The sequence below is a fragment of the Lathyrus oleraceus genome, chromosome 5 (genome assembly GCF_024323335.1).
Source record: "Lathyrus oleraceus cultivar Zhongwan6 chromosome 5, CAAS_Psat_ZW6_1.0, whole genome shotgun sequence".
NCBI lineage: Eukaryota > Viridiplantae > Streptophyta > Magnoliopsida > Fabales > Fabaceae > Lathyrus > Lathyrus oleraceus.
The window spans coordinates 547,977,316-547,996,168 of NC_066583.1; the positions used below are offsets into that span (position 1 = coordinate 547,977,316).

Sequence of the window (18,853 nt, forward strand, 5' to 3'; positions counted from 1 at the left end):
GCTCTGACATCAATAGTCTCTGCAGCAAGAGGCTGTTCACTGATTCTGATCCCCTTCAATTCATCTCCCACGACATGATCATTGACGAGAATAGTGACAGCAGCATTCTCATGAACGGGTACACCCACTGGTGAAGCACGGTGGACTGGTGGAATCATGGCTTCCAGTCTCTGGGCTAAGGCACGCAGCTCCTCTTGCCCCTGAACAACTCCTTGCATCGTTGTCATGAACTGGGCCATGTTTGCCCTCATCTCGGCCAATTCTGCCTGAACTTGATCCATACTCCTCTGTTGATTCAATCTGGTTGAGTAGCGGTGTGGACGACAATCAGCAATCCTGTCTCAGTCAGGAACCAAAGTGAGAAGTCTCTCCCAAACACGTCTGCAATGCAAGGATGTTATGTGCATGATATGTGTGATATGCATGATATGCATGATATGGGTACTATTTTGTCATGAATGATCCTGATAAAGGATATGCGTATGCGAGTTAACTTTTTTCATGCATTACTATTTTTTTGGAAAATAAACATGCTATGATGCAAATGATGGAGCCAAGACTGGCAGGAACTGGCATCTGAGGAACCATCTGAAACCCCAAAGTCATCTGAGGAGCTGGCATCTGAACCCAAGTCTGAAGAACTGAGCCACCATCTGAGTGAGCACCCACAGATTCAGCCTAGGGATCCGAAATAAACGGAACCCTCTTGATCAATACCAGGGTCAAACCTCCGGCGTCCAGAAATATAACTCGCAGTCACCATCAGTACCAGGAGTCACCAACTGTACCTGTTAAAATGATCAAACCCTTCCCCACTCACGGGTGTCGTCTAGGCCAGGGTAAGGTCGAAAGAAACGCAACATAAATAACCTTTCGCAGAATATCATCCTGTGCACACCCGATGTATGCACCGATAATATTCCACCAGGGTCTGAACTGCTCGTGATATCAATGCTCCGCTAAGTGGCGCCATACCACCCGCTTCCCATGAATCACTCTATTCCTAGGTTTCCTAGATTTCACTCATAGCCTGGGTATTGGGCCTTTTACCTCGAGTAACTCCCACCCCCAAACAGAGAAACACAGACAACACAGCCAGGCAGAATGAATAATGAATATGAATGCAAACATTAATGCACATAATAAATGCAAACAGTAAATGCAAATATATACAAAGAATGCAATAAAGCAGTGCAAAGCAACCAAAGCCCTAACCTAGAGAGCGCTAGGAGCGACTCGCTCAGGGAAGATGGACCAGCATAGGTCAACTTCTCTATATTCCCCAGCAGAGTCGCCAGCTGTCGCATCGCGCGAAAAACCGGCGGGAAAACAAGAACAACAGAGCCGCCACCGTGCGTTATTTATCCCAAAAGAGGGAAAGGAAACGCTCAGAGTAAACCTGGAAAGAACATGGTCTCGCGACCAAAGAGAATGGGTTCGGGAGTCGGTTATGCGAAGGGAAGGTATTAGCACCCCTACGCATCCGTAGTACTCTACGGGATCCACGCGCAAAAGGAAGGAATATTGGTTGCTAAACACTGCTCAAACTCACACACACTGGCTGAAAGAGACAAAAGAGACTGACTGAAACTGACTCGGCAGGATGTCGCATCCTGGGCCTACTTAGTCTATCAGGCATAGACATCAGAGTCGAAGTAGTTCGGACTGGGGAAACGACACATGCTCGCTAGGATATCGCATCCTATGCATACGTATCTTCTCGGACGAGAGAAGAATCAGAGCATTCGTAGCTCGGCTGACACGCACACAAACAAACAAAGGCAAAGGCAAACGTGGAGCCTGAATGCCAATCACTGGACTTACATCAGCATCCGAACCAAAACACACGCACACTGGAACCCAAATGCCACTCGATGGACTTACATCAGCTTCCAAGCACACAACAGACAAAACAAAGACACAGGCGCCCGGAGAGATCTGCTCATCTCCTGCCTACGTACCTCATCTGGTATGAGGATCAGGGCGACGTAGTTCCCCTACGCAGGGACAAAGGACTAGCCTAACCAGATAACAGAGGGAGACACAGCTAGGGAGACTACGACTCGAGCCTAGATGTTATCATGCAAAATCATCCCTAAGTTAAGGTTTCTAGCTAACTGGCACAGGGAGCCAACCTATCCTAAACATGACTTGCACAGGAAGCAAGCCACACACACGCTTAACTTGCATAGGAAGCAAGCCAAGCAAAACCTATTTGCACAGGAAGCAAGTCTAAACTAATCCTAACTTGCACAGGAAGCAAGTCAAACAATCCTAACTTGCACAGGAAGCAAGTCAAACAATCCTACAAGCACAAATAGCACACACTATACACAAACAAGTGGCTCAAACAAGGGTTAGGTTTTAGTCAAGGGGTCATATCAACCTCGACAAACAAACCTCTGGAACTGGGTGAATGCGCTCTTAACCTTGCCATTGAGGGGCTAAGGTGAAGCAGATGAAAGGTGAGTGAAGGTAAGACTTCACAGCTCTTATCCCTGGCCTGGGAGAGCTTAAGACAAGAATGTGTGGGTTCAGAAAGTGGGAACCCTTCTACACATTTGAAACTGACTCAACTGTACAATCGTACAAGATCTTGGGTTTTTATCTATAATGCATCAACACAGTGGTGTGAGCAAAGCAGATGACACACTGAATAGTGGGGGATAGATTGCATATCCCTACCTTCCACCAATTGCCTCTTCACTTAGGAGGACTTTGACTCTATGCAAGGACAAAATTAAACATCCACAAACATTGCCTCTTAAGGAGGACTTCAGACAGTTGCCTGGCCAAGTAACAGGCCAGGTCTTCCAGACTACATGAAGTAAAAGAGACATACCTCAATGCAAATTGCTTATACAAGCAAAGCAAAGCAAAAAGTTCACAAGGAACTAAGCAACTAAAGCACCTGAAACAGTCAAGCAGATGTTAGTATGCAACTTCAAACAAAACAAACAGAAACAGACACCAACAGTCAATTAGAGGCACATGGATGTGCAAGGCACAAGGCTTATGGCATGTGAGCCAAGCCACCTACAAAACAAACAAGTTAGTCATGGTATTTAAACAAGCTCAATCAAAGGAATTGGTCTCATTGGTCATTTGTTGGTCAACCTGAAAACACAAGCTCAAAAGTGAGTAACAGGACCACTAGGGCAAGCCTAGGGTCAAAATGAATGAGAAAGCCAAAACAGAAAAGGATATCCAATCAAAGTCAAGTTTAAACAATTAAGAAACACAACCAATTGGGCTCACATCCATATCAATCACTATCACCATTTCATGAGCAAATTAGGTCAAAGTGTGGCACACAGAAGCTTATAGAAGTCAACAGCAAGACTTAACTCAAAAGCAGTCTAAACATTTTCCAAAAATCACCAAATAAATCATGATCAATCCTAACACATAGCATGGTAAGCATGTCAAATTTCATCTCATTTGGACAAGTGGAAGGCAGTCAATCAAAATCAGAAAGTCAAAGCAATTTTGAACATGCTCAATGAAGTCAACCAAACATGCATCAACTTAGAAAAATCATAAGTTAAAGATGGTGTATGATAAATGAATGGTACCAAAACCATGGCAAAGATGAGGATGTCTAGTTATCTCATGTAAAATTTCATGTCCATCTAATAAAGTATGAGAATTTCACAAATGAAATGGGAACATGTGTCACACAAAGTCAACAATTGACTAGGCAGGGGAGAAAATCTCAAACAATTAGGAAATGCCACAAATAATTCCAAGAAAATTCACATATAAACTAGACATACAATAGTAGGTTCATGCAAAAAATTGGATCAATTGGAGGTCAAGAAGCATGGCTATGAAAATCATGAAGTTGGACATCAATGGTGTGACACAAATTGTCACACCCTAGTTCAAAAAATCATAACTCACAAACCACAAATGATAAATTCACAAACTTTACACCAAAATCACCATGAGTGTGTCTAGTTTATGCACAAAAAATTTGGGAGCCATTGGATACATTCTCATCATTTCACAATTGATTTGGCAAAGTGTACAAAATTTGGTCACATGTCACAAACCCTAAGGCCATTTAAAAACCACTCGTCCAAAAATTCTGGAAAAATAATGATAAAAAACTAGGGATCATGGGGAAGGCAATGCAAAAAATCCCATTCAAATTGGATTAAATTGAACAAGTTATGATTTTTGGAAGTTTGAGTGATTAAATGAAATAAAAATTGAAAATTAAATGGATTAATGGAATAAATAAAGAAACAATGGGGGGGGTCAACGCCCCGGTCAACGCGCCAACATGGCCAATAGCAGGACGGCATGGCAATTCACTTGGACCAATGGCAGCGCTCCTTTTTTAATATATTTTTTATAGAAGGCGTTTAAATAATGAATTGGCATTGCGCCCCAGTGGTAAAACACTTGGAATTTGAAGCAAAGGTCTGGGGTTCGAATCCCCTTCGCCCCAGGCCTTTTGGCATTTATTTAGAAACAAGGCAAGGCATAAGTGTGGGCCAGGCGTGTACAGCAATAAAGCAGTCTCAGCATCATATGCATTCATGTTAAAAGAAAATGAAACAAAATAATAAAAAAAATGAGATGAATGGAAATGTAATTAATTATTATTTTTTTAGAAAAAAGGCATACTCCCTCAGCCAATCAACGTGCTTCATTAAGAAACACATGCAAGACAAAGCAAATAATAAAAAAAAGCAATGAATTGAAAAGGCCAGCAGCGGCAGTAGATGCAGTTTTCATGTTGCAGCAAAATATTAACAGTAGCAACAAGTTCATCAATATAAACCCAGGTCAAAAAATTTTTTTCTCCAAATTCAAAAACAAACATATCAATGTGTACATCTAAGCATATACATTAATAATCCAACCTTCATGTTCACTAAATCAAGCTAACAACCAAGAACCAAACAAAAACATATTTGAGTGTGAAACTTTAAATCCATGTATTTCTCTCAATATGCAACCATTTTCCACAAAATTTATATCAATAGAATCAGGGTGAAATGAACTTTATGATTATATGTTTAAAAACAAGAACTGAACCGCGCGAATTCTGACCTTATTCTGAAGTTTTTTTCATGGCAGTAATGTGTTTGTGGTCTTTTGGTTGCAAAGAGGCGAAACAGAATTTCTTTAGTACCCCAGGAGACGCATGGACGAAGGAATGGAGTTCAATGATGCTTGGTTCTTCTCAAAATCCCAACTGTCATGGATGATGTTTCTTTAAGACAGCAGTAGAAGATGACCTTACAGCTGCATTTCCTTGCTTGCAATAGCTTCCAACATGATTGTGAATGATGGTGCAAACATGTATGGCTCGGGCTCTTTGATGTTTCTTCAAGAAAAATGCAAAAATGCAGAAAATGGCTTTTTGAGAATATGAGTTTTTTGCTGTTTTTTTTCTTTTCCAAAATGGCTGCTAGCAGTTCTCACTTGACAGAAAGTGATGAATAAATGTTGAAATACAAATGCCAGGCTCTGGTTCCTTTGAAGTTCTTTGGACAGATTTTGGAAAAATGCATAAAAATGAGTTTTTTGAGCATGAGAGCACAATGGTTTTTTTGTTGTGTTAGAGGCTCTAATTCTGGTTCACAATCACAGAAAATCATGTAAAAATCTTCTGTTTTGATGTACAAGGTATGGTCCATGGATTTGTGGAGAGATATGGTGAAAGTGTCCTTTCTTCCAAAATTCAAGCAAGCAAGCATGGATACATGTACTTCATGGGAATGGGCTTTGCAAACATATTTTAAATAACATTTCTGAACATATTCCAATGGCCAAGTGGGTTAAAAAATGATAAATCAAAAAGTCAACCGTTGGTCAAACTTGCATTTAAATGAGACAAGTCAAAAAATGCCATTTTGATTGGTGAAGTTTTGGCTCATGAAATTTATATTTTTGGAAAGAGGGGATCAAATGTGACTTGTAGGAAAAAACCCCACCAAAATTGGCCAAATGGTTTGAGAGATATGGTCTTTTGAAGTTCAAGAATTTCTGAAATCGATTCGATCATAACTTGCCAACCACACATGGGAATTGAGAGTTCTTGGACTTTTTGGAAATGGGAGAACAAGATCTTCAACTTTCATGTTGGGCAAAAATTCATTTGAAGCTTGTATCATGATGTAAGTTTGAGGATCAAGACTTTCCATTTTTGGTAAGTTTCAGTTACAGGTCCAGTTTCCATTTTTGGAAATTTTTGATCTGGCTTCAAATTCTTCCATGATGGTGTTTGACATGATATATGAGGACTATTTGGCCATGAATGAGCTCTCACAAACCAAATCCAATCATCAAATCACTGATTAAATGGACAGTTGACCAACAGTTGACTTTTAGGGTTTCTGGCTGACTGTGCATTGACTGATGAATTCCAAACCCTAATTCCTTGAGAACTTGACTTCAAATGATGTCCCAAGTTGTATGAACTCTTGATTATTGATCATGGTGCCCAAATTCCACAAGAATGGCCACCATCCACTGCTTTGACTGACAGTTGACTGTCTAGGGTTTTTTGACTGTCTGTGTATGAACTGATGACCTCTGAGCCTTCAACCCTTGACATGAACACTCCAAATGGACCTCCAAGTCATGTGAACTTGTTGGACCAACCCTAAGGCTTTGGCTCCTTGAGAATTGTGCTTGTTTGCTTGGTTGACTGATCTCCTGATCCGTTTGACCTAATTCTTGATTGGCTTGTACTTGAGGCAAAAGAGGCAATGCAATGCTATGCAATGGACCATGATATGCTATGACCTAATATGAAAATGTATGTACAATGATGGGTGCAAATTTGAGGTGCTACACTTTCAAACTTAAATTTTGTTAAAATCAATGCATCCATTTTAAAATTTGTATCACGAACTACGAGGTTTTGATCCCTCATTTTTATGTTAGTACGTAGGCATAAGACCGAAGGTCTTGTCAAACACAAAAATATAATTAATGAATTCTTCTCTCATCCCTCCATTCTATTTGTTTGTAAACATCACTTCGTACAAAATACATATGCACACAAAAAGGGCTCCCTTGGAGTACCTAGGACACTTTGGATGCTAACACTTTCCCTATGTGTAACCAACCCCCTTACATGTGATCTCTGACTTTTTGTTAGTTTTGATTTGAAAACTTCTTACTTTTGGGTTTTGTTAGTACTTTTTCCCTTTTCCCTTGGAAACAATAAAAGCGCGGTGGCGACTCTTGTTATTTGATCTCTAGCTTGTCAATAGCTTGATGATCATGAATTTCCTGCTACAATAGACAAGCAATTACAGTAGTAGACAATGTATGTAATAGATAATGTATGATAGAAGAATCTGGAGTGGAGGCTGAAAGAGATTCACCGCTAGCAAGACGACAACAATGTGAAAAGGATTTCTGCAGCACTATTGATGTTGTGACAGAAATTTAGGTCTTTTACTCATTTGTAGTTTTTTTTAATGGATATTTTTATTGGGCCATATGCCTTTTTTTTCAAAATGGGTCATGGACATTTTTTATGTAGTTTTTTTTTTAATTTTTTAACATGCTAGCGGGGACCCCATCACATTATGTATTCCGCCCGTGGATATTTTTGTTTTGGTGGGACGGACGAAACAGGTAGGCAGACTCAAAATCCCAACTCAGTCCGATATTTTTTGGCAGGTGCGCGGTCCGGCCTAGCGTCCCCCGACCCATTTTGCCACCCCTAGTTGTGTAGGGTATGAGTAAAAGTTGTGGAGTGTCTAATGGGGATGTTGACAGGGGTAACAACATGGGAAACATGGGTTGTAATTATAGGGATATATGAAGAATTTTGAGTTATACCTGGGGAATTAGATGCTGTGTGAACAATTGCAGAAGGTTGATATTCCTTTTGTTATGCTAATTTGGTGAGAATGGGCATGAGTGCAAGAGATGAAAACACCAATGATAGACTTTGTTAAGCTAGGGTTAGATCTAACTGGCATAAAAAAAAATAACATAAGAATAACTTTCAGATCTTTCATAAAAACTAAAACTTCCAAGAACTTACAAATAAATAGTTAGGGTTATAACTACTAGTTGGGTCATGGGTCAATAATAAAGAGCCAACACAAATATAAACTAGTGTATAATACTAATTAAATCCCCTTTTTAATAATAAAAATCTTTAAGTCATACTCCTTTCTCTAGTGGGCCTTTTAATCTCCTTATCACATGTGGTCAGTGTAGCTAACATAGGATCATATCACCGCCATAAGTTTAATGGCTGAATGACTCTCCTATGTGACAGGGCTTTCCCCCCCACAAAAAACTCCAAGTTTGAATGGTATCAAGAAGATGTATCAACCCTTACCCTTTGGTTGAAAAACTAATAAATGGTTAAAAGTGTCTTACCAAAGCTCAATTAGACATGTAGGATTTAAATATCAATAATCAATTATTGTCTAGCGGAAAAAATGTCGTTTATGATCTGTTGAGTAAAGTGACACTCCCTTGAAAAGGAGAAAAATATGATTTGTTGAATTGGGTGTTGCAGTTAGACTATAATCTTTTAACTTTTTTTTTCTATTTTCGAAAAAAGTCAATTTTATTTAATTTTAAAAAAATCATTTTTTAAAGTATTTTTGAAAAAATCGGCTTTATTTTTAAAAAAATCGGCTTTATTTTTAAAGAAATTGATTTTATTTTTTGAAAAAAAAAATGACTTTTGATGTTTTGATAAAAATTGACCTTTTTATTTTCGAAAAAATTGATGTTTTTTTTCGAAAAAAATCACCTTTCTCATTTTAAAAAAATATAAGTATTTTCTTTTTGTTTTTCGAAAAAATCGATTTTTTTTTGAAAAAATTAACTTTTTTTCAAAAAAATCAAATATTGTAATATTTTCAAAAAAAATGATTTTTTTATTTTCAGATTTTTTTTAAAAAATAAATTAGTGTTTTTTTTCACTTTTGAAAAAAAATCAACCTTTTTTATTTAGGAAAAAGATTTATTTTTTTAAAAATATATATTTTTAAAAAGTAAAATATTTTATTTCAAACAAATTATATTTTGAGTCCATCACTTAGGCCCTTAAAAACAAAAATATGACGAGGCTTAAAAATAAAGGGGCAAAAATTATTGATTTAGTAGAGAGTCTAAAAAAATGGGGCCAAATAGGAGACCTAATTATTGAGGCTTTCTCACTTAGAATTTTTTGACACCTCTACTTAAATGAAGCATTCTCTAAGGTCTCATTTAACATTATAAATTATAGCACTCAAACACAAAGATACATTCAATATCAAGTAAACTAAGTTCAAACCGCATAGAACACAAGAACAAGTATAAGAGTTTTAATTCAACTCATGCATATAAAAACAAGTACTAATATAATTAATCCAACATGATAAAATAAATGCAAGTTGATAGATTCAAAGTTCTAGTACCCAACATACATAATACCATAGCAAAATATGAATAAAGTCAAAAGTCAAATTATCCAAAAAGTGCATTGAGAGATATTAAGGGATATCAATGCATGAAGAATTTATAGATTCTTATGCATCATCCAAAGCTTCTAATTTGCAGATTGGGCAACTATTCTTTAAAAGCAGCCATTGTGTTATACAATTTGCATGATATTCATGCTTGCATTTGATAACACCAATCTTCTCTTGATCCTTAAACTCCTCCTATCCAATTAATAAATATACTTGGTTAGTAAAAGAAAATAAAGAATTTTCCTAAAAAAGTAATGAAAATATTGAGTGGAATAGAATTTCTTGTTAAAATATAATACCTGGCATATTAGGCAAGAGTTATTTTCCCCATCTTCTTCAGGTGGTAATTCCTCCAAATTAATAGCAACAGGACTTGGTGAAAAAAGTTGTCTTCAGCTGTATGGCAATTATTTCTTTTGATAAACCAGTGGATACACTTCCAATCCTCTCACCCAATTGAAGAAGTTCCTTTAAGCAATTATTCTTAATGTAAATATTTTTCAATTTTTGTTTATCCTATAAACTGATAGGAAAATAAAATTTGAGTATCTATTTATGTATTTACCTCATAAGACATGTCATCAATATTCAGCCGCATATCTTGATGTTCATCATTTTGATTTTCCATTTCATTAAATAACGAAAAATCCTATAGTAATGAAGTTATATTAATAAGGAAGCCAAAAAGTTATTGAGACAAAAAAAACTAGATTATAAAATAAATTGATTTTATTTTATTTATTCTTTTCAAAATAAACAAAATCAATGTAGTTTTATATAGAAGTTTTGAGAAAAACAAAAATAATCACAAAAATATTGAACTGACCTCATTAGACATTTCATCAATAAGTGAGAGAAATTGTCGATGTTGGTCGATTAGATTTTCCATTTCATCCATCAAAGCATTCTCCTTTACAAATGAAGTTCAATTATAAAGGATGCCAAAAATTCTTGACAAAAAATAACACTATAAAAAGAGTATAATGAACATACAAATAGTATAAAATAGTTGTATACTACATTCCATAAAAAAAACTATAAATATCTCATATGATACAACTATTTTTAAAATATCTCGATAATTTGCCGAAATATATGTTGTTCATTCGTTGACAATGTAAAATTACTTTACATTGTCGGTGAATTATCCATTTTCTCTTATGAAAATGTATAATGGACATGCACTGACAATTTAAAATAGTTTTACACTCCAATCCAATAGAAAACTATCATTATGTCATGTCATACAATCATTTTAAAAGTATGTCTATGATTTGGTGGAATATATGTTACTCATTTGTTGATCGTGTAAAATTATTTTACATTTTCGATGGAACATCCATCTACTCTTACGAAAAAGTATAATAGACATGCATTGACCGTGTAAAATAGTTCTAAGAAAACTATCATTATGTCATGTCATACAATCATTTTTAAAATAGATTTATTTGCAATTTTAATCCCTCTATTTTGTCATTTTTTGAATTTTTGTCCCCCATTATAAAAACTACAGTTTTGGTCTATTTTTTAAGTTTTGTATTGGATTTTGGTCCCTTTTGGGGGAGTAAAAAATCCAACACAAAAACTTAAAAAAAAAGACCAAAAACCTGATTTCTAAAATGGGGGAATCAAAACCAACAAAAACACAAAATAGGGGGACCAAAGTTGCAATTTGTTGGTGCACAAGATGAAGAAGATGAAGATGAAATAAGAGAGAGAATTGAAATAACAAACTTTCACTACTCTTCAAAACGATTACAATAAATGGTTACACACATACTCTATTGACAACTACACTTGTTTATATATACAAGCAATAATGTCACGTAGGCGAAAATGCTAACTTACACTATCTAGGTTACGCTTAACAAAAATAATAAAAATATTGAATACGAATTACTTCTAACACCATCCCTTACTTCATATTCATCTAATCAAAACTAACAACACCAATTTCATCTCTCAAGTGGAGAAATTGATCAATCTTGATCGCTTTCGCCCGAACATCTGCCAGCTGCTTATAGGTGCTACAATGCATTTCTTGCACTCCATTCTGAACCTGATTTATTAGAAAGTGAAACATAGTCTCAATATGCTTGCTTTTCCCATGCAATATTGGGGTCTTGGCAAGATTGATTGCAAACTTGTTATCAGTCATCACCTTTAGAGGCTTATTTACCTTGATCTTTAGATCCTAAAGTAAATTTAGAAGTCAAACAAGTTGACATGCAACCACAATCTTGCAATGTATTTAGCTTCACAGGTTGACAAAGCAATAATTGGTTTCTTCTTGGAACACCATGAAATAGGTCCTCTCAGATACTTAAACAAATATCCAAAAGTAATTATATTATCAAATTTATCCTCACACCAATCAGAGTATGAGTAACACATCAGCTATGAATTAGACTTTTCACCAGAAGGGAACAAAACTCCATACTTCAGAGTCCCCTTAATATACCTCAGAATCTTGACAGTAGCCATGTAATGAGACCATTTCAGTTTACTCATGAACTACTAACCATTCCAACTACACAACAAATATCAGGTATGGTATTAAACAAATACCTCAGAGAGCCAACTAACTTCTTGAAAGTTGTAAAATCTACATGATCACCCTCAGGATCAGAATCCAATTTGTGATTTGTTTCTAAAGGTATGACTGCAACCTTATAACTCAGCAGCTCAAATCTCTTCAGAAGCTTAAGTTCATACTTCAGCTAATAAATAATTATACCTTTCTCAAAGTACACAATCTCCATCCCTAAAAAGATGTCATATTTCCTAGATCAGTCATCTCAAACTCATTCATCAACACCTTATTGAACTTCATTATCTCATTAAAACAACCTCCTGTCAGCAATATGTCATCAAAATAGAGACACACCAGAATCATATTTCCTTCAGAAGTATGTTGAACATAAACACCATACTCTATCTCACACTTTCTGAATTCTTGAAGCTTGAAGAATTAATCATTTTTCAAATTCCAGGCTCCAAGAGCTTGTTTCAGTCCATACAAGGATTTATGTAACCTGTACACCATCCCTTCCTGATTCTTTTCCATAAATTCATGAGGTTGTGAGACGTATACGTATTCTTGAAATATGCCGTTCAAAAAGGCATATTTCACATTGAGATGCATGAGAGGTCAATTTTTGTTAGTAGCTTTCACAATCAACAGTCTGATTGTTTCATGTCTCACTATAGGAGAAAACACTTCAAAGTAATTTAACCCAGATTTTTGTTAAATCCTCTTGTTACTAAACTTGCTTTGTGTTTGACAGTTGATTTGTTTGCATCCAATTTCACCTTGAAAAACTATCTGACCCTGATGGCTTTCTTGTCCTTTGGAAGCTCAGTCAACTCCTAAGTCTAATTTCTTTCTACAGTCTTAAATTATTCTTTCATGGCCTTCAAGCATACCTTCTTCTTGAGCGATTATTCAACACTAACTGGTTGAGAGTCTACTAAAATGGCACACTGAATGACCTCTCCATCAGGGTCCATTTCAGTATCTTGCAGCATGTCAAACTCTACTAATCTTCTTGGAACGTTTTTGATTCTTTGTGGCCTCTAAACTTGTTCAGAATCTTCTTTAGATGCTGGAAACCCAGAAATACCACCTTCAGATACATGACCACCTTCAGAGTCTGGAATATTCCCAGAGTCTGGATCTCTACCAGAGTCTAAATCACCATCAAAATCTAGACCAAAATTAGACCCGCCTTCAAAATAAGACTCACCTTCAGAGTCATATTCAGAATAATATTTTGATTCTAATCCATCTTTAAAACCTTCAGATTCTGAAGTATCTTCATAAGTTAACTCATGTTTTAAGACCTCACCATAGTTGAATTAATATTTCTTCCAACCCCACACTTCTGACTCTTTCACAATGATATCTCTGTTGAATCAACCTTGTTAGTGACATGACAATAAAGCTTATAAGCACCTGTACTATGGTAATCTACAAGTAACATAACTCTGCTTGTGTCATCCAACTTCCTTCTCTTAGCATTTGGAACATGTTTGTAACAAACAAAACCAAACACCTTTAGATGTCTCACACTTTGTTTATCTTCAGTCAACTTCTCTAAATGAATAATTTCCTTCAGCTTTTTGGTTGGTCACCTACTGAGCACATATGCTGCAGTGGCAATAGCTTCTCCCCACAAGGTGTGAGGTAGCTTCTTCTCCTTCAGCATGCTCCATGTTATATCAAGCAAAGTTCCGTTTCTTCTTTCAGTAAGACCATTATGTTGAGAAGTGTATGGAGAAGTCACCTCATGCTCAATTCCATTCTCGTCACATAACTTTCTGAATTCTGTAGAATTATACTCACCTCCACCATCAGTTCTAAGAACTTTCAGCTTCTGACCACTCTAATTCGCAACCTTGATTCTGAATTTCTTAAATTCAACAAACACCTCGTGTTTGAACTTTATAAGGCATACCCACGCCATCCTTATGAATTCATCAACAAATGACACAAAGTATTTATTCCCTCCAAGTGAAAGTACTAGAAATGGTCCACACACATCATAATGCACCACTCCTTCAGCATGCTTTGCTCTTGGAGGCATTTTAGATGAAAATGACAGTCTTGGTTGCTTCCCTCTCATACATACATTGCATGACTTATCTAACTTCTTAATTGCAGGAACTCCATGTACCAACTTCTTTTAGTTCAGATGCCCTAAGCTTCTGAAGTTCAGATGACCAAATCTTTTCTGCCACAACTCACTTTCCTTCACAACACTTGTTGCACTAAGGCATTCAGATTCTACAGTTTTATCATTCACTTTGAATGTTCTACTCCTTCCCTGTTCTAACTTCATAATCAAATTCCAATTACAGTCATACAACTTCAAAATAGTGTCCTTCATGGTAACTGAAAATCCTTTCTCAATTAATTAACCTACACTCATCAGATAACTTTTCATGCCAAGAATATTCCACACATTCTGAATCAATGCAGGTTTACCAATATTCAGAACTACTCTGACATTTCTCATTCCTTCAGCATTCAGATACTTATCATCATCACATATGATCTTGGTCCTCTTACCTGAGTCAAACTCAACCATCCATTTCTTATTTCTAATAAGGTGATTTGAACAACCAGTGTCCATGTACCACCAATCTTCCAAAGACGCGCTATCATACTCAGAAGCCATCAATAACACATGTTTATCATCAAAATCTCCTCCAGTTATGTTTTCTTTTTCTGACTTCCTTTCCGTATTTGACCAACAATCAGCAGCGAAGTGGCCAAACTTCTTACAACAATAGCACTGAACTTTCCTCTTTTCATACTTCTCCTTCCCCTTCTGAGCACTCTTCTGCCTTTTAGAAGTTGAGGTTTCTGACTTCTGAACACCATCAGATTTCTTCTTAACTTCTGACCAAGATTTCTTCTGATATTTCTTACCAAAAGATGCTTTTAAGGCATGTTGTTCTACCTCCATTTTAGAGTTTCTCTCAGTCAGACGCAACTCTTGTGCCTCTAGACTACTTTGCAGCTCTTCAATTCTCATGATGATAAGATCCTTAGAATGTTCAATTGCTACAACAATGTAATCAAACTGAGGAGTAAGAGATCTAAGTACCTTCTCAGTGATCTTTTCTTCAGAGAGAGTGTCTCCATACAACTTCATCTCATTTGGGATCAAAATTACTCTACAGATGTAGTTAGGTACCTTATCATTGTTCTTAATGATGAGATTCTCATACTGCTTACATAGAGACTGAAGCTTCACCTTCTTCACTGATGCATCACCATCATTGCATTGTACCAGTGTGTCCCACGCAGCCTTCACCGCCGTCGAATTAGCGATTTTCTCAAACATGTTCACATCCATACACTGATGGATGTAAAACAATGTCTTCTTATCCTTCTTCCTCAGATCACGCTGAACATTCCTCTGTGCATCCGCTGCATTTGCCGGAAGTGCAATCAGAATGTAATTGTCGTTGACGAGATCAACAACATCTTGAGTGTCAAACTACACACGCATTTAAATCATCCACCGATTCCAGTTCTTGCCATCGAACACTGGAAGCTTAATACTCAAATTATTATTTCCGTTCATCTTCAACCTTGTGCAATTCACTCAGATCTCACCAAACACCGATGTTTCCCAATTTCGCAAAATCAAGAAATATGATTATGTTACGATTCCAATAAGAAATTCAACACGAACTCAAGAAACAAAATCAATCACACAATGGCTCACCGTTCACTCGTGTTTCCCTGTGTTTCCATGTGGATCTGAACCAGAGCTCTAGATACCAATTGTTGGTGCACAAGATGAAAAAGATGAAGATCGAAGAAGAGAGACAAGAGAGAGAATTAAAATAATAAACTTCCACCACTCTTCCAAACGGTTACAATAAATGGTTACGCACACACTCTATTAACAATTACACTTGTTTATATACACAAGAAATAATGCCACGTAGACGAAAATGGTAACCTGCACTAGTTAGGTTACGCTTAAAAAACTAATACTACTACTGAATATGGATTACTTCTAACATAATTAAGCCTTTAAAATAACTCTATTATTTGGCGGAATATACGTTGATCATTAGTTGACAGTGTAAAATTATTTTAAATTGTAGATGCATCATCCATTTTCTTTTATGAGAGTACATATAGTGAACACACATGATTTTACACTATCATTCAATAAAAAAACTATCAGTATGCCATATCATATAATCATTTAAAAAATATATCTATGATTTAGCAAAATAAATATTATTAATTGATTGATAGGGTAAAATTACTTTACATTATCAATATGCCATGTCATACAATCATTTTAAAAATATTTCTACAATTTGACGGAAGATAATATTTTTATTGTTTATAGTGTAAAATTAACGTATGTTCATATAAACATTTTAAGATGAAAAAAAAAATCAAAAATTTGTACTTACCTCAAAAGTCATGCCATTGATATTCATGCGAGTAATTCTATCTTGGTCCTCTAAATTTTCCCTTTCTTCGGTCAAAGCAACCCCCTATACAAATGAACTTTAATTAATTAGGAATAAAAAAATTCTTGAAAAAAAATAAAACTATGAAAATTCATTTATTTTATTATTGTTTTAAAAAATTACAAAATTAATATAGACTCATAAAATAAAACTTTTGATAAAAAAACATAAAGTCATTAAATTTTGCATCACTAATTGATCATTAGATTAAATTTAATTTAAAAGCTATAAATTAGAATAAAGCTATAAAATATTTATATAAAATAATGATTTTTTTTGTTTTTTAATAAGGAGAAAATGTTACATTAATTTGAACACTAAAAAAAGGGACTAACAATTTGATGGCTAAGAGGTGTCTCTGGCATGACTCCTTCCGAATGCAGAATTTGAGAACTTGTTTGTGGAGTGATCATAGCACTGTGTGGAGGATTTGATGAAACACAACGGATATCAAGTCTACGGAGTTGTCGACGAGTGGGAAGAGGAACCTGAACGCCATTGTTGTTGCCTCGAGGTTGCGTTGGAAAGCTTGATGTGTCCCTCTCAATGATCTCATCAGCGTGTTCTTCGTTAGGGGGAGAATCAGAAGAACTTCCCAAAGGATTAGAAGGTTGATGATTTCCTCTGATCCTTTTGCGTGAGCCATTTTCATCATCCATCAAATTAGGGTTTCTCCTGAAATTAATCAAATTAACTCAAACTTGAAAACTGCAACATGTTTTAGATATGTTTCAAGATTTCTCAATAAATGATCATAAAAAGTTCCTAGCTTTCTCAATGTTTGATTGTGTGAATTTAGACAGATTTTGATCATGATCTTTTGAACAAACATGCATTCAATCTTCACTTTTTTCACAATTATTTTAATATTAACTAAAGTATTGAGAAAATCAATAGAAAGGGAGAAAGGTAGATACAAAATAATATGATACTTACAATGTTGGTTGTGGCACATCAATTGATGAATGAAAAGGATGAAAAGTTGAAATGAAATATAGGTGAAAATATCTCAAATCATCTAGATAATGTTTGAGGCAGCTAATAGGAGAAAATGAAATGAGTTCTTTTTGTTTTTAAAATAAATATATGCTTTCCATTTCTCAACAATTGATAGAAAATAGGTGTCAAATATTTATTTATTATTTATTTTGAAATTTTTTAAAAATATGATTATAATATAAAAATTTATTCTTCATCATAACATTAAAAAAAGAAAAAGAAAGTTATACTTAAATAGCATTTAATGATAAAAACGACCGACACGCTATTGTCATATCTTATTAGAAGAGTGAAGTCATATTTTGGTCTCTCACAAAAAAATTATAGAAATTAAACTAATTTCAGAGAATTTTTTTTATTTAATTTCTTACAAAATTTAATTGGGTCATATTAATAGAAAATAGGTGTGAAATATTTATTATTTATTTTGAATTTTTTTAAGAATATGTTTATATATAAAAATTGATTATTTATCATAGAAATAAAAAAATTAAAAAAATGTTATTTTTAAATAGCGTTTAATGATAAAAACACGCTATTGTCATATTTTAGAAAAAAAGTGAAGACCTACTTTGATCTCTCGCAACAAAAAATTGTAGAACCTAAATTAGTCCCCTAAAAAAAGTTCTATTTTAGAAAAAAATGTTATTCTTAAACAAGATTTATGGATAAAACCACCGACAAGCTATTGTCATATTTTATATAAAGAGTGAACTCAAAATACTTAAGCCACATCATATGTCTTTATCACTAAGGTAATGTACATTAGTGATAGATAATTCTCATAATATTAAATAATTATAAATTTAAATTAAAAAATACAAAATTTGAACCCACAGGGGACTTGAATATGAATTCTTTTAAGTTAAATGGTAGTGACTTTATCATTAGACCAATCAATTTCTATTGTTAATATTTATAATAATGAATACATAACTTAATAATTCAGAATAAACATTTACTTATTTACTTATTTCAAATAACACACAAATACATATTTATTTATTTTATTTTATTTTACACTATGTTTTTACACTATGTTTCATCCATTATTTTATTTAATATTTTAACTAATTATGTTTCATCCATTGTTTTATTTAATGTTTATTTTTATAAAATCAAAATATCCATTTATACAATACTCTTTTTTATTAAACAAATATTTTTATAAAATAAAAAATATATATTTTATTTAATTTTATTAGAATGAATTTTAAATAAACATAAATATTTTAACTATATACGTTCATATTTGATATGTCGAATGGATATTATCTATATTTTATATTTAATGTTATAATATAAAATTGCGATTGTACTCTTAAGAAATTAAAATGCAAATATTAAATAATATTCTTAACTTATATAGTTTAAAACAATGATAAAATAAA

The 18,853-nt window shown here is 34.5% G+C and overlaps 1 protein-coding gene across 1 annotated transcript in view; it reads right to left on the bottom strand.

Moving 5' to 3' along the window:
* LOC127086277 (E3 ubiquitin-protein ligase BIG BROTHER) overlaps positions 1-17,515 on the bottom strand; it is a 77,360-nt gene extending 59,845 nt beyond the window's left edge. The window contains exons 1-3 of the mRNA XM_051027006.1: positions 17,400-17,515; positions 16,799-17,138; positions 16,404-16,487 (exon numbers count right to left, since the gene is read on the bottom strand). Of these exons, the coding sequence (XP_050882963.1) occupies positions 16,404-16,487; positions 16,799-17,122 (408 nt within the window). The 5' untranslated portion in view covers positions 17,123-17,138; positions 17,400-17,515. The remainder of the gene's footprint in view (positions 1-16,403; positions 16,488-16,798; positions 17,139-17,399) is intronic.
* Between the last annotated feature and the right edge of the window lie 1,338 nt (positions 17,516-18,853).